This window comes from Salmo trutta, chromosome 16, assembly GCF_901001165.1.
Source record: "Salmo trutta chromosome 16, fSalTru1.1, whole genome shotgun sequence".
Taxonomy (NCBI): Eukaryota; Metazoa; Chordata; class Actinopteri; order Salmoniformes; family Salmonidae; genus Salmo; species Salmo trutta.
Window position 1 is genome coordinate 29800679 of NC_042972.1, and position 21535 is coordinate 29822213.

At 42.2% G+C, this 21535-nt stretch overlaps 1 protein-coding gene across 13 annotated transcripts in view; it reads right to left on the bottom strand.

Annotated features, from left to right (window-relative positions):
* Positions 1-7039: 7039 nt before the first annotated feature.
* Positions 7040-21535, bottom strand: part of LOC115150512 (sodium channel protein type 8 subunit alpha-like) — a 123019-nt gene continuing 108523 nt past the window's right edge. For 10 of the 13 annotated variants that reach the window (XM_029693887.1, XM_029693886.1, XM_029693882.1 and 7 more), the window contains 7 exons: positions 19453-19575; positions 14118-14402; positions 13769-13822; positions 13444-13581; positions 13219-13323; positions 12729-12999; positions 7040-12372 (listed from right to left, as the gene is read on the bottom strand). In XM_029693887.1, coding sequence (XP_029549747.1) covers positions 11207-12372; positions 12729-12999; positions 13219-13323; positions 13444-13581; positions 13769-13822; positions 14118-14402; positions 19453-19575 — 2142 coding nt within the window. In that variant the 3' untranslated portion in view covers positions 7040-11206. The remainder of the gene's footprint in view (positions 12373-12728; positions 13000-13218; positions 13324-13443; positions 13582-13768; positions 13823-14117; positions 14403-19452; positions 19576-21535) is intronic. The other 3 variants (XM_029693896.1, XM_029693889.1, XM_029693895.1) reach the window with 1 other exon arrangement.

Consider the following 21535-nt stretch of genomic DNA (forward strand, 5'->3'; position numbering starts at 1 on the left):
CCATCTCATCCTTGTTTGCATAATCACAGTCTTTCACAAGCAGACGCAGCTCAGTCACAAACTGTTCAAAAGACTCGCTAGCTCCCTGTACTTTCTCATGGAATTTGTACCTAGCGAAAATCGTATTGGTCTTCGGCACAACATATGCTTCAAAACGATCGTAGTATGTTTTCAGTACCTTTTGATTCAGCCTCGGTAAGTGTCCATGTGTTGTAAATATCTCTCCCTTTTTCACCGATCCAGAGGAGCAGGTAGCTGCACTTTTCCTCTTCTCTTTCCTTCAGAGGACCTGTGAACATCAGCTCCACATGCTGTTTGTACTTACGCCATGCATCGGGTAAGTTTGTAGACTCCCAGTCCATTCGAGGTGAAGGAACTCCAGAAAAATCCATCTTTTAAGACCTTTTACTCTGACACCATGTCTTGTTTTGCACGTTTTGTACAAAATAATAAAATGCAGTACTACAGGATATTTCTTAACGTAAGTCTTTATTAGCTAGCTACAAATTGCATGTTCACGTATCTCCAACCATGATCAACTGGACCATGACCTAACCATCTGGATAGTCTTAACCAATCATAGCACAGTATGATACGGCGGTAAAATGCATCCAATTATAATTCAGTATGTTTACACATATGAATATTACAATAGCCTTCACCTGGTCAGTCGAGTGGAAAGAGCAGGTGTTCCTAATGTTTTGTACGCTCCTTATATAAGGTCCTTTACCTTAATGCGTAATGGTAGCGTTAGGCTCCTTAAAGAGTACATCTTGGGCTAGTGGAAACATTTTGTGATAATGGTTACGCAAAATTACATTGCATCCATGTGAATTCATAGCTAAGCTTATTATTTTATATAATGGCACCACGTATATCTGATTTAACAATTGCTACCTTGACTTATTCCATTATGACATCAACATGCTCGTTGTTTGACTTTAGTTAGCTGCTAGCTTAGCTTGATGCAGCCTGTGATTGTTAACGGCTAATTCTTCAAATATGGTAGCTAGCTCAATGACAACCCTATTAATTCTAGAAGTATCGAATATTGCTTAATTCAGAAAGTAGGCTTCACCTTCGAGTTACATCTGTAGGCATTAGCTAGCTCGCTAGCTAGCCAACATGCATTGTTTGACATGCCACGTTCCTGCTTACTTTATATCTGACAGGGCTGTAGTGGAGCAGGTTGAGAGCTTCAAGTTCCTTGGTGTCCACATCAACAACAAACTAGAATGGTCCAAACACACCAAGACAGTCGTGAAGAAGGCACAACAAAGCCTATTCCCCCTCAGGAAACTAAAAAGATTTGGCATGGGTCCTGAGATCCTCAAAAGGTTCTACAGCTGCAACATCGAGAGCATCCTGACTGGTTGCATCACTGCCTGGTTCGGCAATTGCTCAGCCTCTGACCGCAAGGCACTTACAGAGGGTAGTGCGTACGGCCCAGTACATTACTGGGGTTAAGCTGCCTGCCATCCAGGACCTCTACACCAGGCGGTATCAGAGGAAGGCACTAAAAATTGTCAAAGACCCCAGCCATCCCAGTCATAGACTGTTCTCTCTACTACCTCATGGCAAGCAGTACCGGAGTGCCAAGTCTAGGACAAAAAGGCTTCTCAACAGTTTTTACACCCAAGCCATAAGACTCCTGAACAGGTAATCAAATGGCTACCCGGACTATTTGCATTGTATGCCCCCCCCTACTCTTTTTACGCTGCTGCTACTCTCTGTTTATCATATGCATAGTCACTTTAACTATACATTCATGTACATACTACATCAATTGGGCCGACCAACCAGTGCTCCCACATATTGGCTAACCGGGCCATCTGCGTTGTGTCCCACCACCCGCCAACCCGTCTTTTACGCTACTGCTACTCGCTAGCTACGGCAGCTATATATCAAATCAAAGCTTATTTGTCACTTGCACCAAATACAACAGGTGTAGACCTTACAGTGAAATGCTTACTTACAGGCTCTAATCAATAGTGCAAAGAAGGTATTAGGTCAGGGATATCCTTGTCTCACCGCGCACTAGCGACTCTTGTGACGGGCCGGGCACAGTGCACGCTGACACGGTCGCCAGGTGTACGGTGTTTCCTCCGACACATTGGTGCGGCTGGCTTCCGGGTTGGATGGGCATTGTGTCAAGAAGCAGTGCGGCTTGGTTGGGTTGTGTTTCGGAGGACGCATGGCTCTCGACCTTGGCCTCTCCCGAGTCCGTACGGGAGTTACAGCGATGAGACAAGACTGTAACTACTACCAATTGGGGAGAAAAAATGGGTAAAAAAAATAATCTAGAATCGGCTTTCTATTTCTCAACAAAGCCTCCTTCACTCACGCCACCAAACATAACCTAGTAAAACTGACTATCCTACCGATCCTCGACTTCGGCGATGTAATTTACAAAATAGCCTCCAACACTCTACTCAGCAAACTGAATGCAGTCTATCACAGTGCCATCCGTTTTGTCACCAAAGCCCCATATACCACCCACCACTGCAACCTGTATGCTCTAGTCAGCTGGCCCTCGCTACATATTCGTCGCCAGACCCACTGGCTCCAGGTCATCTCCAGGTCATTTATTTGCTAGGGAAAGCTCCACCTTATCTCAGCTCACTGGTCCCGATAACAACACCCACCCGTAGCACGCTCTCCAGCAGGTATATCTCACTGGTCATCCCCAAAGCCAACACCTCCTTTGGCCGCCTTTCCTTCCAGTTCTCTTCTGTCAATGACTGGAACGAACTGCAAAAATCGCTGAAGCTGGAGACTTATATTTCCCTCACTAACTTTAAACATCTGCTATCTGAGCAGCTAACCAATCGCTACAGCTGTACATAGCCCACCTGTAAATAGCCCATCCAATATACCTACCTCATCCCCATATTGTTTTTATTTACTTTTCTGCTCTTTTGCACACCCGTATTTCTACTTTCACATCATTATCTGCACATCTATCACCCCAGTGTTTAATTTTCTAAATTGTAATTACTTCGCTACTATAGCCCATTTATTGCCTTACCTCCTCACGCCATTTGCACACACTGTATATAGACTTTCTTTTTTTATTCTATTGTGTTTTTGACTGTACGCTTGTTTATGCCATGTGTAACTCTGTTGTTGTTTGTGTCGCACTGCTTTGCTTTATCTTGGCCAGGTCGCAGTTGTAAATAAGAACTTGATCTCAACTAGCCTACCTGGTCAAATAAAGGTGAAATAAAAAAAAAAAAAATTTAATCTAGATATTACTGTAATGTTGTGTTCCATGTTATAGCCTAGAATTTTTCTTGTCTGTAATATTGTCACCAAACAAATAAAATGTGTTGATTGTCTAAGTGTGAATAAAATGTAATACACATTGTGGGCTACAAATGGGTTATTGTTGGGGATTTCTACACGGGCAATTTTAGAGGCTTAATCTGTGACTGAGAAACCGGTCCTTAATGAGCAAGTACCCCAGACACCAGTTGTTGGGTCAATACTAAGTACATTTGACTGCAATGCATATTGTTTACCCAGTAATTTATGTGAACTGATGTACATGCATATTCTAATCATTTTCTGTACAGTAAGTATTTTTGTCCTTCGTGATTGAATCCAATTCTGCTCATTACATGCTTACTGACAAAAGCAACACAAATGTTGAGAATTAAATAAATACACTGCAGGCTGTAGTGATGCTGATATGCAATCAATTACCATACAGTTAAAATCTTTGTGGACTCCATTTAATTACATCTGTTATAATTCCATGTTGCACAATCACAAATAATGAGGAAGGTACAGGGGCATGATGTAATGGCAAACAACAGAGCATTTCCCATATGCTGCAAAAACACCTATGTTCTTATTATAGTAGCCTATGCACTCACTACCTGGTTATATTTTGAGAAAAATACAAAACCAGACTTGTGAATGTTCAAAAGAGCTTAGGCTTGTATCCAATTTCCTTATCAGGATATTCATTCCTTGCGCCATGTTGATCATGTTCAGCTTCCTGTAGTAGAAGTGGTATTTCGATAGCATCCACTTCATCGACAATCGAGAGAAATAGTAATGGTGTCTTATTGTAGGCACTAACTCGGCCATGGTTCTTTGCACAAAGCCTGTGAGGAAGAGGAGTGGCGTTTTTGTATAAACGCCGAAAATAAGGTATGTGGTAAACACAGGTTTAGGAAATCATATGTCCTATGGGATAATATTCATCAGCTAATTCCGGTTTTTGTGAATTTCGATGAATTTATGTAATAAATAACACAAACCACATAAAGGCTTCATAATTCATAAAGGTCATGTTATCTGACTGCTATTATCTCATGGAACAAAACGTATAAAATCTCCTAAACGTGTTAAATTCAGACTTTATTCCAAAACAATTCTTTCCCAGTTAATTTTTCCCATAGGGATGGCTGTACGACCCAGCGGTAATTTATTTCCGTGTTTTAGGACTACACGCTGGCGAGCTTTATTTAGGCAAATTCCATGTCTGCCATTGTTGCGTTTCCTAGAAACAGCACAACATGTCCAACTTGCTGTCGGTGCATATGTTCCGTCTACAGTCGGCTACTTTCGGTGTACCACACCAACGCGCCCAATGGCTCCGCATTCCAAAGGTATTCCCGTTAATCTGTCATGCGTTGCCTGGAAACCCGACGTTGAAATGCATAACATTCTACATCGGGCAGGAATTAGCATTTTGAATCAAGAAAGGTTCTTCTCACAACCTCTATAAGCCAAAATGTTGAATAAAATATTTTAACCGGTTGGGTGTCTCTGCGCTTGGTCCTTTTGGCGGTAGGAATGTGAGACAATATATCCACAGGAAAGTATAATTACATAAACTTTTCAAAGCGCAGGTAGTGCTTCCAGATTTCTATCACCTGAAGCATAAAATAAAAATAAAAATACATGCTCGAGATGCATGCAAACTTGTGAGCTGGTGCATGTGTTTACATGGTTCTGGGCAAGCTTCAGGTGATAGAAATCTGGAAGCACAACCAGCACTCACTACCGAATTCCTCTGGAAGCAATGTCAGCAAAATAATTGTTCTTTGAGAGCTTCATGAAATGGGTTTCTATGGTTGAGCAGGAGGTTGGAGTGGTGTAAAGCTTGCCGCAATTGGACTCTGGAACAGTGGAAACATTCTCTGGAGTGATGAAACATGCTTCACCATCTGGCAGTCCGACGGATGAATCTGGATTTGGCGGATGCCAGGAGAACGCTACCTGCCGCAATGCATAGTGCCAACTGGGCTCCCAAGTGGCGCAGCGGTCTAAGGCACTGCATCTCAGTGTAAGAGGCATCACTACAGTCCCTGGCTCGAATCCAGGCTGTATCACATCTGGCCGTGATCGGGAGTCCCATACGGAGGCGCACAATTGTCCCAGCTTCGTCCAGGTTTGGCCGGGGTAGGCCGTCATTGTAAATTAGATTTTTTTTCTTAACTATCTTGCCTAGTTAAATAAAGGTTAAATTAAAAAAACGGTAAAGTTTGGTGGAGGAGGAATAAGGGTCTGGGGCTGTTCCAGTGAAGGGAAATCTTAATGTTATAGCATACAATGACATTCTAGACGATTCTGTGCTTCCAACTTTGTGGCAACAGTTTGGGGAAGGTCCTTTCCTGTTTCAGCATGACAATGCCCCGTGCACAAAGCGAGGTTCATACAGAAATCGTTTGTTGAGATCGGTGTGGAAGAACTTGATTGGTCTGTACAGAGGCCTGACCTCAACCCCATCAAATCCCTTTGGGATGAATTGGAACGCACAAAAGGGGGGACCAACTCCATATTAATACCCATCATTTTTGGAATTAAATGTTCGACGAGCAGGTGTTCACATACTTTTGTACATGTAGTGTATATGTGTTACTCATTATTTTTGGCCTTTAAGTGCAAATTAATTTCAGATAGAGGTAGCTATAGAAACTTTCAATGCAACTCATCAGTTTGTTTGAGCTTACTGACTAATCGTTTGTAATTTGTTTGTCTTGTGAACATTCTTTAGTAGTTCTGCAAACTGTTTTTCTTCAGATAAGATATTTTCCTTATATAGGGCGCTTCTTTTGACCATGGCCCATATAGGGCTCTGGACAACAGTAGTGCACTATATAGGGGATATGGTGCCTGTTGGGATGCACACACACACACCCTCCTGCTCTCCTACACAATTGTCCTATGTTGTGATTTATAGGCCCCTATTTTCAACCCTGACCCCTCCCCGATCCACCCCAGGTGCTGGTTAGGCTTTCTATTTATTAAATGCGTAGAGAACAAGAACATATGGATGGGGAAGGAGAGAAAGATAAGGAGCAGGGCACGGTGCCACTTTAAACTAGAATAACATATGAGTCTATTACAAAATGTATGTTTGTGTGTATGATTTAGGAGTCTACAATTGCGCATTCACATATCAGCTTAGATATGCCCAGGTATTTTTTACATTGAAATACATAGCATACATTTTTCACATTAATAAATCCCAGCATCTCCTCTCTCTCTGTCTTCCTACTGCTCATGTATTTTTTCCTCTCTTACTTCCTTCCCCTTCCCCTCGTGTGCAGTTGGTTGTGGGACAGGGAGGGAGGGAGGTCTACAGAACACTACAGTATTGAGAGCAGGCTACTGCTGACTCAGCCCAGGCCACTGCATTCATCTATCTGCACTGCAGCACAGTTTTACCCTCTGTCTTTCCTTCCCTCTCTCATTCAGTGGGCCACTTCACACACATCTGCCCTCATCTCAGTTCACTCTACTGCACCACACAGCACACCACACCACATAATGCTGTGCTACTTGAGGTACTATCCTTTTAATAAAGATATGGCCAGTTACTGGTTAGATGCTTGCAGACAAGGTCCACCACTGACCTTCCTGTGATTTCAGATGACTAGTCTTTCTGTTTATTACTGTAAATCTACACTGATATTAGTTTTAAAGTCTGTGATGAAACCAAATGAGAAACTTTTTCCTCTCATGTATATACGTAAATTGTAGTTAATCATATTCTAGAAAAAAAAGACGCCACTATGAAGCATAACTGGAAGGCTGCTTTATTGTTTGGAAATGGATTCGTGCTCAAATGAAGACAATCTTTCACTGATTCTCACTTAGTCCCAAGTGGTTGTGCAACACTGTCCTCTCTCTGACTGTATTAGTGGCAAGAGATAACAATGACACTCAAAAAGCTTAAAGAAAATATTTTGGCAACAAAAAACCCCCAACAAATAACAGGTCTCAGTCATGCTACAAAATAAAGGCTACATAAATCATTTCATAAATCCACACCAGAATTGAACCCAAGTGTAAAACAGAAGGCAAGCTCTCTCACCAGCTAAATGATCAGTGAACAGAATACAGAGAGAGTGAACAGAATACAGAGAGAGTGAACAGAATACAGAGAGAGCACTTGCAATAGATTAATATAAGATGTTAGTTCTGTTGATCTAGTCTAGGTGATGTTTTCTCTCCATTTTGATTCACTAAACCAATGGGTTTGGATATATCCTTTTTACTGATGTATTGTAAAGTCTAAAAAGGCAGCTAAAAGGCACATGCCATTAAGAGATATTGCACCAAGAAACAAATAGAAATAACAAAAACAATAAACCTTGAAATTATCAGATGCATTGTTTAGAAAATAACAATAAATCCAAACTGCACTGGTGTGTTTAGGGGGAACCTGGAGGAAGGTCAGAGCTAAAACAAGTAAAAAGCTGTCACACAAGGCGACCTGAGGCTCAGGATACTGGGGCATAATGACCGGCCAGCGCCGGCTTGTCTCAGGGTGGAGAGCGTGTGTGTGTACAGTATGTATGTGTTTGTGTGTTTATATTCAGCGGGAAGAGGTGGGAGAAGTTGTGGGCAAGACATCTTCATACATGTATAAAAGGGTGTGCTGGTAGTGCAATCCTCTCACCAATGCAGGCTACACAATCCTCAGCAAGCAGCCATTGTACGCTGTTCCCCAGTACATAGAGATCCTGGGCAGGCCAGAGTTTTGGTCATTCACTGAACATATTGCACACAAAAAAGAAATGGGAGTTATTACAGTCTGTTGCACTGCATTCTCCTCAGTACAAGGAGCGGAAGGGAGAGTCGAGGACATATATATATTAGAATATATATTATATATTCTGTGTGTGTGTGTGTGTGTATAGCTCTATATATGTATTGATTTTTATATTGTTTTTTCTTTTTAATATAGATTTTCTATTTACTCCCTTTTTTTAATGTGAAAAGTGACTCCAAAAATCTACTCCACCTAACAAATGTGTCAGAGTCTAACAAGTGTGACAAGGGGTGTCAGCTGGAAGCCATTCTATTTACGGTTATTCATATTAGATTAATAGCAGTAGTTTAAGTATTTCTGTATTTACAAAAACTACGCATGCATGCACGCATAAAATAAAATGATATATTACATTATTTATAGTCTCTTAAAAAGTTCATTCTTAACTTTTCAGCAATTTGTGCCGTTTACAACACAGCCTGAACTGTACATAATTTTTTCTCATTTTGTTTTTCAGATTGATGTAAGGTTTTTACATTTTTCTGTTTATACATTTATACATGTATATCCTTGATGGGGATGGAGAAAAATGGACAGCAGTTGCTTTTATGCTTATCATTCAGAGTTTTATTTGGTTCAACTTAACACCCACACTGATTTTGGAGATCTCATGCAGCAACTAGACCATAGAACTTGAGAAGGGAATTGGGGATTTATTCATAAACAGGAAGGTAGTGACATCACTGCACAACAGGAAGTGCAAAAGCTTGGGTGTCTTCTTAACGTGTTACGGCTCACAGTACCTTTACAATGCATCAAGTGCTCTGTTCATTATTTGGTATTTGTTACGAGATATACTTGCTAGATAAGTGGAGTAAATGGCTGATGAGAGGTTTTGGAGCACATTTTTCTCAAATATAGAATTATGGGGCCTGCTCTCTAGTGCTCACATACCTGTTTTGCCTCTCATAGAATTTAGTGTTCTGCTCAAACTAACATATCCATTTTCCCTTTCATGACATCTCCTCACATTGTTTCCTAAGTACCTATGACTGATATTGGGGTGAGCAGTACTATTGTTATTGTTGTATTTTATTCAGATCTAACCTAAATCCATAGCTGCACAACCACTAATATAATTTACTATTGATACAAACGCTGCCCTTACAAGCGAGCGAAATGTTGCTTTTTCACTGAGATGCTTCTAGCCCTATATTTCTAAATGTCTTTTACAGGAAGCTCTAAAGTGGCCCCTGATAGACTGGCTGCCCTAGCTATTGCCAGCCGAGACCATTGTCCAATAAGGTGGCATAACATCACACAAAATCATAGGAAAAAGTGTTTCATAAATACTCTCATCACATTCACTTGCATTTAGTTGCAGAGCTCATTATAATACATCTGTAATATCTCCTGAGATAAAGGGGTGAACTCTTCAAGCATTGCGTACAGTTCTAGGATCTCTGTCTAACAATGACAGCAAAAATCAGAATAGGCAGCAGGGGGTACTGTTCACCCACTCCCATTCCAAGGACAAGGGGTGATGATGAGCAACAAGGCTTCTCCACAGATTATCCACATACACCAATTTCAGTTTTTCTCTAATCTCCTAGCACAAGATTAACTCTCTCAACCACATTAAAGAAATGGCTGAAAATACATGTTAAAATTATACAGACTAGATAACCATAACAACATGTACAAATGAATCAGCACATGATAAGGAAATAAAACAGCAGTTATTGGAAACAGAAATACAACATTCTTTCTACACTTAAACCTTGTAGAACAGTCTAAGTTGTCCTTAGAGAAAAAAACAGAAATGGAAACCACCTTGCTACATCAATTCCCTGCACACTTAGAAACTCCCACAATGCCCTCATCCAACACAAAAACAAAGGCAGATGGCATGGTCGATTAGGTATGTGATATTGCTGCATTCAAATGATATATAAGCTGTTTAAGATTTAAAACGATCCACCAAATCCACTCAATAATACATACACACAGACATCCATTCGCTTCTCTTCTGCATCCCATAGCAGCAATAACATTTTGTATTTCTCCTCATACAATCCACAATGTTGGTATTCATTCCACACAAAGTTTATCATCATAATACTAATGATTTACTTCTAACGTTGAATTTTTGACAGTGGACAACCTCAAACCTATGGTCGAGCCACTGTTGTGGTCTGAGTATTAGTGTCTTGTGGACTATGATTATTCATGCAAGATTTCTGATCAAAACATGCCATCATGCAAGTCATTTCTATGCATTGAACAAGCACAATTATTTATGTATTTGTTTGGAAATATGACTGAGTAAATGTAAGCCCTTGGCCCAAGATGACTCCCTAATCAACAGCCCCTTAACAAATTGGTGTGAAAGCCCATGTAGTAAAAGCCTTTTGATGTGGGTATAACAAAGATAGAAGGTGAGGAAGAGTTATGTGACATGGGAAAATTGTTGATTGTTGTTTTTTTTTAACCTTTTTTTGCCGCTCAAATTATGTGGAGATACTATATTCAGCATTAACAACCCAAATGGAAACCCTTACTTTAGGCTACTATGGGTTTTTGTCTTTCTCTCCTCAGCTGTTCTTCTGTTTGTTCATATAGACTGATAATGTACATAAATGTGCTCCATGAATGACTAAATTCAATGATACAGAGTCCCTTCTGACTGCTTTTCGAAGGTGATTCTTCAAGTCGAGCAGTATTTCCATGTTTTTCCTGCATAGCTCTGTATTTCCATGGGAATCCATTGCTGGCGGGAATCCCACACATTAGATCCCTTATCAGCGTTTCTCATTCATTCCTCTTAGTGAAAAGTTCTGTTCCTTATGTGTAGTCCACCAGTCAGGGAACTGCCCATTTCTTTCATATTTTGTCTGTTTTTCATTTCATTTTGTTAAGATCAGTAGTCTAGATGCAACAATGTCACACAGTACGCTGATTATGTTTGGTTTAAATCAAGTTCATGTCTCTGTAAGCTGTAAGAGACGGAGCTGCTTCACTCTGCATCGATAGTATGAAGTCTTTAAACAAAATTATTAATATTATTATTTTTCTTTCTTGCAAATGAAATAATCTGTACATCTGTGTGGGTTAGATGGTTTCCTCTCGCTTTGCTTGAAGTTACATTATTATAATTATTATTGTTATTACTGTTATTATTATTCCAATATTCTAACACTTAGATTCCCTGACGGATTTTTGGTTTCTGCCCTTCTCCTTCCTCCCTGCCTTTCCTTCGTTCTCATCCTGTTTTTCCTTGTCAGGTTTGGTTACACTGTCATAGGAGGGGAGAGAGGCAGTGGAGGGCGTGCCCTCCTTCTTTTCCTTTTCCGGATTCGTCCCACCATTCTTTACATTATTGTTATTGGCCGGTCTGCGCTTGCATTTGAAGCCACGTCTAGCCAGGTAGTTTCGGTAGGCCTGCTGGATGATTTTGGCCGACACGTCCTCCTGCTTGCGCCTCAGAGTAGTGGTAATGGGCTCATAAGACACTTTGGACGGGTTCGCCGCTATAAAGCGCTGTTCCATTTGATCCCTCAGCATGTCCAGCTCTCCGGTATCGCCTAGTACCCGCTTGGTGAATGCAAACAGAATGTCGAGGCAGTGGATCCGGTCCCCGCTCACCATGGGCAAGTCCATGGAGATCAGCTCTATGGTGTTGGGCTTTGGAACACGGAGCGGGTGCTCTAGGTAGTCTGCAAAGTCACCAAGCTTGCCATAGGTGATGAACTGCGAGGCGTCTGGGTCGAACTTCTCCCATATTTCGTAGAAGGTCGTGAAGTCGTCTTCGCTGAGCGGGTCAGCACTCTCTTCAGTTGCGACGCCAAAGTTTTCAAGGATAATGGCAATGTACATGTTGACCACAATTAGGAAAGAGACAATAATGTACATGACGAAGAAGAAAATCCCTACCGAGGGATTGCCGCAGTCGCCTGTATTCGGTGCACCTGGGTTCTCCAGTTGTGGGTCACAGTCTGGGGGGTAGTTGAGAATGGGTAACAACAAACCGTCCCAGCCGGCAGACGTAGTGATCATAAACAGGCAGATCATGCTGTTGCCAAATGTCTCAAAGTTGTACATGTCGTCGATTCCTGCCCCATGCTTGACATAGCCAAAGTTAGACATGCCAAAAATAGAGAAGATGAACATAACCAGGAAGAGTAACAACCCGATGTTGAACAGAGCAGGAAGTGACATCATCAGGGCAAACAGTAGAGTCCGAATGCCCTTGGCCCCTTTGATCAGACGCAGGATTCTGCCGATTCGAGCCAGTCGGATCACCCTGAAGAGGGTTGGAGAGACAAAGTACTTCTCAATGATGTCTGCGAGGAACATGCCTGGATAGAGAAGCAGACAGAAGAGGATAGGGAGAAATGTATTATTGCTGGTATGTTCTGCAATTCTTTTAGTATGTTTCCTTAAATCCATAACATTGTCATGAAGATATTTTAAAATAATACAAACTGTCCTGTGACTGTTAGGCCACTAGGGGGAGATGTTAACATATGATCTCACTTTCCCAAAGCCTTAAATGTCATAATTGTGTATTTCTACACAGAATATTTTTGATAGAAAATAGAGCAATCCATTTCTAGCAATTAAAACAGCAACTCAAGTTCTAGCACTCAAATACCAGGCATATAAGACAATAGGCAACTGCATGTAGGAGGAAAGGGATGAAATCACTACTGACCAACAATTGAGAGAATGACCACGACCACGTCAAAGATGTTCCACCCAATGGTGAAGTAGTAGTGGCGAAGGGCAAAGAGCTTTAACACAAACTCGGTTGTAAAGGCAACGATGAAGACGAAGTTGACCCAGTAGAGAATAGTGTCGGTATCTTCTGACTGATCGTCCGTCTCCACCATCATGGTCACCATGTTGAGGCAGATCAACATCATAATAGATATATCAAAGACCTGCTGCGTTACGAAGTCAAATACCAGGCCCTGAAAGTTATTCTGAGAGAAAAGAGAAAACATTATGGAGGAAAGATAAAGAGAGTTAGTAGATTTAACAAATCAAAGCAAGGCACATTTTGTTAGGGTACATTTTGGAAGGTATGTTGGTTAGTAAAGTTTAGTTTGACATGTCTTTTGAATGTTACCTTCATTAGAACTCCTAATTTACCCCTCCCCAAAGCAGCCCTTAGGCTAAAGGAACCATAGGAAGAGACTCACCAGTGGTCTCGGAATAGGTTTTTGTGGTTTTTTTGAGCCAAGTTTTTTCATGGCAGTGTGGTATTTCTTCTGCTCTTCTGTCATGAATATATCCTGACCTCCAAAGTAAAGGGAGACAAGAAAACATCTGGTTACAACCTTGTTGAGCCAAAGAATGTGGGAACCTCTTCTTAAGCTAGTTTTATCTTATCAACAGGTCCATGGAATAAGGAAAATAGGTCTTATCTTTTTCTTTTGCTGGTTAAAGTTGTCAATGATGACACCAATGAAGAGATTGAGGGTAAAGAAAGAGCCAAAGATGATGAAGGCAACAAAGTAGATATACATGTAGATGTTGTCTTCATAGATCGGCTGGTCCTCGACCTACAGAGAGCAGGAAAAAGACATTCAAGCTCCAAATTGTCCCTCATTACATTGCAAGTTGTGGGTTCAAAAGCCCTTTTCGCTACAAGTTAGTATTGGTAGGTTCTTCTGGAACATGTTACATCTGTTCACACAATACCAACCACCAAACAAAAGGGAGACAAATCTCATACAAGTGTAGGCTTACCTTCCGAGAATCAATGGCCGCATACATTATGTCCATCCAGCCTTTAAACGTGGCCTGTGAGAGAGGGGTTATATAAAGTCATGTGAGAAAACAGGGAAAAGAAACATGAGGAAGAAGAATGAAGGTAAAGCAGAAAGAGAGGAACATTAGAATGAGGTGTTAAAGAAGAAGGAGGAAAATTACAAGATGAAGGAGATAGAGGTACAGTAAGAAGCCATTGATTGAAAAATATGAGAATTGAATCCTGCAGTCTAAGTACTGTTCAATGTCCAATCAACTTTGACCTCCACAGTGGGAGGGCAAAATTAGTTAAAAGTCAAAACATTGATAGGAAAGACCTTGAACTCACCACTTGTAGAAGTGCCAGGTATCCTGCAGCCACATTGTCAAAGTTAATTTTGACATTCTTCCACCTGACCTCACTGTAATTTGCGTTGATTAGTGCAAAGCACTCAGTCTTGTTGTTGACGACGTCGGGTTTAAAGTTTTCCTCTGAGGTCTCGTTGAAGCAGTAGTAATACTTCCCTGCAAACAGGTTGACCCCCATGATACTGAAGATGAGCCAGAAGATGAGGCACACCAGCAGCACGTTCATGATGGAGGGGATGGCTCCAACCAAGGCATTCACCACCACCTACACACGTAACCAAGGAAACAGGAGCAGCATGAGATACAACTCATATATGCAAACATAAACCCTCCCTCTCAGAGATAAAGGTCATATACCTTATGTGATCTGCACATCAGTTTGGTTTATCTTGACTATCACTTATATGTTGCTATTACTCTATCATATGCAACTGACGTCACCAATGAGGTATACTGGTGTTAAAATGGGGCGGCAGGTAGCCTGTGTTTAGAGCGTTGGACCAGTAACCGAAAGGTTATTGCTATTGCTGGTTTGAATACCTGAGTTGACAAGGTGAAAAATCTGTCGATGCGCCCTTGAGCAAGGCTCTAATTTGTGCCAGAGTCACTGTACTATGGGTGACCCTATAAAACAACACATTTCACTGCATCTATCTCGTGTAAGTGACAATAAAAAAAATGGGTGAAGTACAGTGAATACTTTGAGGTCCCATTTATGGTGTACCTATTTGAAACCTTTAATGAGTACACTCTTAGAAGTAAAGGTGCCTGGATAGGTTGTGGCGGTGTCAGCAGCAGCACACCGTGGAATGCTCTGACGATGTACATTGGATGTTTTAATGCAGGACACCCAGCAGCTCTCAGACAGACAGCTAAGCTGAGCCTGGCATGCACAGTCATACAGGCACATGTACACAGCCATGTTCCCACCTTGACAAGACAATCAGAACTGAGATGAGTGGACTTTGCTGAAGGTTTCCCTCAGAACATGTTGTGGTTATGGCAAAAGACAACTAAACACACACCTAGTTACTGCACGGCAAGCGATACCGGAGCGCCAAGTCTAGGCCCAAGAGGCTCCTAAGTAGCTTCTACCCCCAAGCCAAAAGACTACTGAATAGCTAATCAAATGGCTACCCAGAATAATGGCTACCCCCCCCCCCCCCCCCGGAATACTGCTGCTACTCTCTTGTTATTATCTATGCATAGTCACTTTAATAACTCTACCTACATGTACATATTACCTCAATTACCTCGATACAGGTGCCCCTGCACATTGACTCTGTACCGGTACCCCCTGTATACAGCCCCGCTATTGTTATTTACTGCTGCTCTTTAATCGTGTTATTCTTATCTCTTACTTTCTTTCAGGTATTTTCTTAAAACTGCATGTTGGTTAAGGGCTTGTAAGTAAGCATTTCGCTGTAAGGTGAATGTGACAAATACAATTTAATTTGATGAGTAGACTAGGGAGCTAACCTCATTAAATGGACATCATAATGATGTGAAGATGTACCTGGTTCCCTCTTCATAACTAGGCCTGCTAAATTCTGTGAAGATGTTATGAGTTTACCTTATCAATATAAAAAAACAACGCCTACTACTGTCAGTGGTTGTTGTTTTTCTGTTATTGTCAACAAGGGAAACATGGCTCTCTGGCATATGTGCATTGCTAGCATGTTCATATTTCAGGCATTATCAGTCAAATAATAGCACAATGATCCTGTATTATGGAGGCTGAGGGCTCTATTCAAACTGTATCGCTGAAGCTTTACAGATTGCAAGACAGATCATTTAAAGGTATTTTCCGAGTAAGCTGACATTCCGTGAATGCAGTCTCCTCTAACACAGGAACATTGCCTTTAAAGTTCAAATCACGCTGCAATGCAGGTTCAGTGAAACAGATATAATAAATATATTCTGCAACACAATGCAACAGCCAGATGAAGTCCAGACAGAAACACTAATTCTGATGCTTGATATACAGTACTTCACCAAACTCTGGTGACATGACATAACTAGGGATGTGGGGAGAACAGTAGACAGATCTGAATTGTACATATTGGAGGTTGTGGAGGAATTACAAGTTGGAGAGGAGACAAGACCAACATTTTCAAGAATAACAACCAGTGGTAAAATCCTTCACAGGAAATTGACTGATGATACTACCTGAAACTTAAAACCAATAAGAGACTATGGTATATTGGGGCGGCAGGGTAGCCTAGTGGTTAGAGCATTGGGCTAGTAACTGAAAGGTTGCAAGTTCAAATCCCCAAGGTACAAATCTGTCGTTCTGCCCCTGAACAAGGCAGTTAACCCACTGTTCCTAGGCTGTCATTGTAAGTAAGAATTTGTTCTTAACTGACTTGCCTAGTTAAATAAATAATTAAACTGTGAGAAATGCTACTATGCATCTCATTTGGTGTAGGTGTCATGTGCCAAAGCTTCAACAAATAAGCCCTGCCCAATGGCTCAGCTTACATGTTCTGTTTTCTATAATGGTGCTTACTGGATACTGGTAACAGCAAACATGACCACATTGGCACGATGTGGGCCCTATGCAGGCTAAGCTATTGGCCCCCTGTACTGCCCAAACTGAGCCAATGTGCTTTTGCTCATCGGCTCCACATTGGCCCCAGGGCAGGTATTTATTCAAATGTAGCTTATTTACTTAAAGGTGCACTATGCAGAAATCGCGCCGCCATTTCCTGGTTGCTAAAATTCTAATAGTTAGCCTAACTTCAGTTTATGTGACAAAACAAGCAGTTATTGGATAGCGAGTCATTGTACCATCTAAACCGCTGTGAACTATATTTTCCATAACCAAAAATATTGGAAATTCAGCTGATGTACAAAACCGAAAGTTCAGAAAGGGAAGCATAGAAATAGCACACATAGAACATATCTACCTCTTCTTAGACTTGCTTTCAACGGGAATTAAAGATCTATAACTCACATTTCTCAGTAAATTTGGTCGGGTCGCCTAAAAATCTACAATTTGTAGCTTTAAATACATTTTATAATATTCCAACCTTAAAGGTATTTAGCAAATGTGTTACATTGTAGACAACCAAGTTGTTACTATCATACATATATTTTTTACAAGAGAAACTGTTAAGTTTCTTATATGCCACATGCACTTATTTAAGTTTTTTTTAAACACTTCTTCATTGGCAGTGTACAAGTCAATACTTTTCTGGGGGCATCATATAATGCAATCCTTAAACTGGAATGACACTCAGTAATGGTTGCACAAAAATAACTGTGCACACCACACCCACAAATATTTGAATGAGCCCCCGCCTCTACGTTATGAAGTAGCTGGTGTGGGCTAGACCGTGCTGGGCTTGGTGTGGGCTAGACCGTGCTGGGCTTGGTGTGGGCTAGACCGTGCTGGGCTTGGTGTGGGCTAGACCGTGCTGGGCTTGGTGTGGGCTGGCCCGTGCTGGGCTTGGTGTGGGCTGGCCCGTGCTGGGCTTGGTGTGGGCTAGACAGTGCTGGGCTTGGTGTGGGCTAGACCGTGCTGGACTTGGTGTGGGCTAGACCGTGCTGGGCTTGGTGTGGGCTAGACCGTGCTGGGCTTGGTGTGGGCTAGACCGTGCTGGGCTTGGTGTGGGCTAGACCGTGCTGGGCTTGGTGTGGGCTTGGTGTGGGAATGCCCATGCTGGGCTAACCCACATTGGGTTGGTGTGGGATTTGTTGTGTGCAAGCCTGTGTTGGGTTGGTGATGGCTAGCCTGTGTTGGGCTAGCCTGTGTTGAGCTGGTGTGGGCTAGCCTGTGTTGAGCTGGTGAAGGCTGGCCTGTGTTGAGCTGGTGAAGGCTGGCCTGTGTTGAGCTGGTGAAGGCTGGCCTGTGTTGGGCTGGTGATGGCTAGCCCATTTCGGCAAAGATGGTTCAGTACGAAGATGCCCAGAAACAGCTTCTCCAATAGAAATCCCCTAGCTAAACTCATGCACAGAAACAGTTTGGCACATGCGCCAAACTGCGCATGTGCAGGCCATCAAATCAAAGGCACTCCTTCGAAATAAAGTTATTTTTGACCAACACTTTGTGTCAGTTTGTCACTTCTACAAGGATGTTCAGCTACTTTAATACGTTTTTTAGAAATTGATTAAAAAAAATGAACAACTAAGGATGAATTTTTCACTTCTCTCATTGACATCCCAAACCCCGGTCTGGTCTGTCGAGCCTGTGTCGAGAGGCATTCCCAGAAGTATTGGCCTGTTTGGCCTCTGGGTTTGAAAACTCTGTGATGTAGGGCTAGTGAGGGATTCGTGTGGTCTAGCCTGGTTTGGGCTGGTGTGGGCTAGCCTGGTTTGGGCTGGTGTGGGCTAGCCTGGTTTGGGTTGCTGTGGGCTAACCCGGTTTGGGCTGGTGTGGGCTAGCCCGGTTTGGGCTGGTGTGGGCTAGCCCGGTTTGGGCTGGTGTGGGCTAACCCGGTTTGGGCTGGTGTGGGCTAGCCCGGTTTGGGCTGGTGTGGGCTAGCCCGGTTTGGGCTGGTGTGGGCTAGCCCGGTTTGGGCTGGTGTGGGCTAACCCGGTTTGGGCTGGTGTGGGCTAGCCCGGTTTGGGCTGGTGTGGGCTAGCCTGGTTTGGGCTGGTGTGGGCTAGCCTGGTTTGGGCTGGTGTGGGCTAGCCCATGCCCAACTTGCCCACTGAATACCCACATGGGGCCAATGGGGTCATGTTTGCTAGGGTGATTCTTGTAAATCATGTGTTACATTGGAATGTTTGAGTGAGACGTGTGAAACAGTAGATGAAGGAACAGGGTACAGGAAGGATCTCTTGCTTGAAAGCTCTCGATAGTAGAAGTGAAGGCTCTAAAATAAGTACAATAGATGGCCAGTTTCAGTTAAAAATGATATCTCATTCATATGGGATGAGTGACTTCATTCTCCAGTCTTCTTTCATAAGTTCCACATATATACTCTGTTTTGACATTGTGATGAGGCAGCGTTGCAACATATTGCCGTTTTAACCAATCAACATTTTAACATTACAATTAACCTGAAATTGCTTTCAAATGCATAGTTTATTCATATTTGAGATAATCATTGCTTTCATATCAGCTGCATCATGACTTTCTGAAATTATCTTTTCATGCAAATAGCGTGTCATAGATGAGCATGTGTAGTATTTTGCATGCATTTTCCTTTGGACAGAATTGTGTTAAATTTCATATTTTTATTTCTTAAATGCCCCATTTGGCTTTTCTAACATTATTTTTGCTTTCTAGTTCATTATAGCATGCATTGGTTCTGTAACTAATGAATGGACATGCAGATGGACCAGCTGCCTGGTGTTTTAGATCTTACCCTCATCCCTTCAAAACGAGACAGGGCCCTAAGGGGCCTCAAGGCCCTCAATGTCCGTAGTGATTTAACGGGCCCTAGATCGGAGTAGCCCATCGCATTAGCTATAAGAGTGATTATAGACACCTATACACAGAGAGAGAGAGGAAGAGAGAGGGTCCAAACAGTTAGAATTGGTAACAGAGATAGATGGACCAATTTGCTGGAGAAAAGTAATAACACATATAGATATTTATACATATATATGCATGTTTATACATGTATGCATATGTACCAATATGTACACAAACTGTATATAAAGAGAGTAAAGTTTAGCAGCGGTTAAAAGAGTTCAAGGAATAGTAGATGCCCCAATTTTTTCTGGATATTTAGGGAGTTTGTTTTGTTTTAGTTTGTAAGGCAGGTGAAGCTTGAAAAAAGGCTTTACAGTATACCTGGTTAGAAACATGTGGTTGACAGAAAAAGAGGGGAAAATAAGGGAAGAGAGAAAAAGAGGTAGCCTAATCAAACAGGGGACATTTGAGAGGAGATATAAAATATTAACTCAATATGACACAGTACACGCACACTATTCACAAAGTACCAGTTGAGTATAAGAATGGAGAATGGGAGCCAGGAAGGTGAGGGCAGTTGTGGGGACGAGTAGGAGAGAGGACAACCTGTGAAAGGGAGAGTCCCGAGACAAAACCACAAGAACCTTACCCTGGCCTCTCAACCACCAGCCCCCAAGCCTTTCGACTGCAGTTCAACATCCCTTTTAATTTAAAGAGAGACACTGTTACAGGTACCTGCGAGAGAAGGTACAGGTTGAATGTGCACATGCCTGAGCCATCTCATACTCACATTTCAGTTCATTCTATTCTAGACCAAAGATTGTACTCATGAGGGAGCCATAGCCTACATAAGGAGACCCAAGGGACCCAAGATGTAGAGTAGTTACAGGACAGAGAGGAGCAAGGAGCCAGAGAGGCAAAGAGACCATGGGACACCACACCTGTTAGAAAACTTGAGCTCACTTCCCCTCTGTCTCTCATGACCATCCATGATAATGTGATACTGGCGGGGGGGGGGGGGGGGGGGGGGGGGGGGGGGGGCTGTTGGATGGCCTTTGAGAAATGGAACAGTTTCATTCGAAACGATTTGCAAAAATCATGTCTAAAACATATTTAAAGTCTACCAATGACAAATATGGTACTTTGTCACAGCTCTGGAGGGACAGACGTTCTCTCTTCTGGGAACTGTTTACAAAGGCTGTGTTTGAGAATGAGCTGATCTTTCGGTTTCACTCATTCATGAGACTGTATGTTAAATATATTTGTAACGTACTGAGTACTACCCATGACACTATGTTCTTCTTTGCAATGGGTTTCTTTTTCTCAAAGAGGAAAGCTTTTGTAGATGTTATATTTAAATAATCTCTATCACATATACACACAGCCTTTGTCCATGTATGTCCCCTGGCTTTCTAATGGCACGCTAAAGCTTCCACTGTCCTTTAGGCTACTACACTGTCATTGTTCTTTGGGGTGATGGTCACCTTCAGCCTCTGTCAGCTTGACGCCCCCTGTAGGAAAAGGTGGGGCGTGGCCACCATGCCTCCTTCCTCTGGCTCTGCAAGGAGAAACTGAGGAGAGAGACATGCACCTTCTGCGTAACCCACAATACACAGGCAGGAACACACAAACACACACGCACACTCCCACATGGAAGCCTAGCGGTTAAAACGTCAAATACAATATAGTTAGATTCAGGAATTCCCCAGGGTAGCTGTTTAGGCCCCTTGCTTTTTTCAATTTTTACTGACGACATGCCACTGACTGAGTAAAGCCAGTGTGTCTATGTATGCGGATGACTCAACAATATACACGTCAGCTACTACAGCGACTGAAATGACTGCAACACTCAACAAAGAGCTGCAGTTAGTTTCAGAGTGGGAGGCAAGGAATAAGTTAGCCCTAAATATATCTAAAACTAAAAGCATTGTATTTGGAACAAAACACTCACTAAACCCTAAACCTCAACTAAATATTGTAATAATTAATGTGGAAATTGAGTAAGTTGAGATGACTGAACTGCTTGGAGTAAC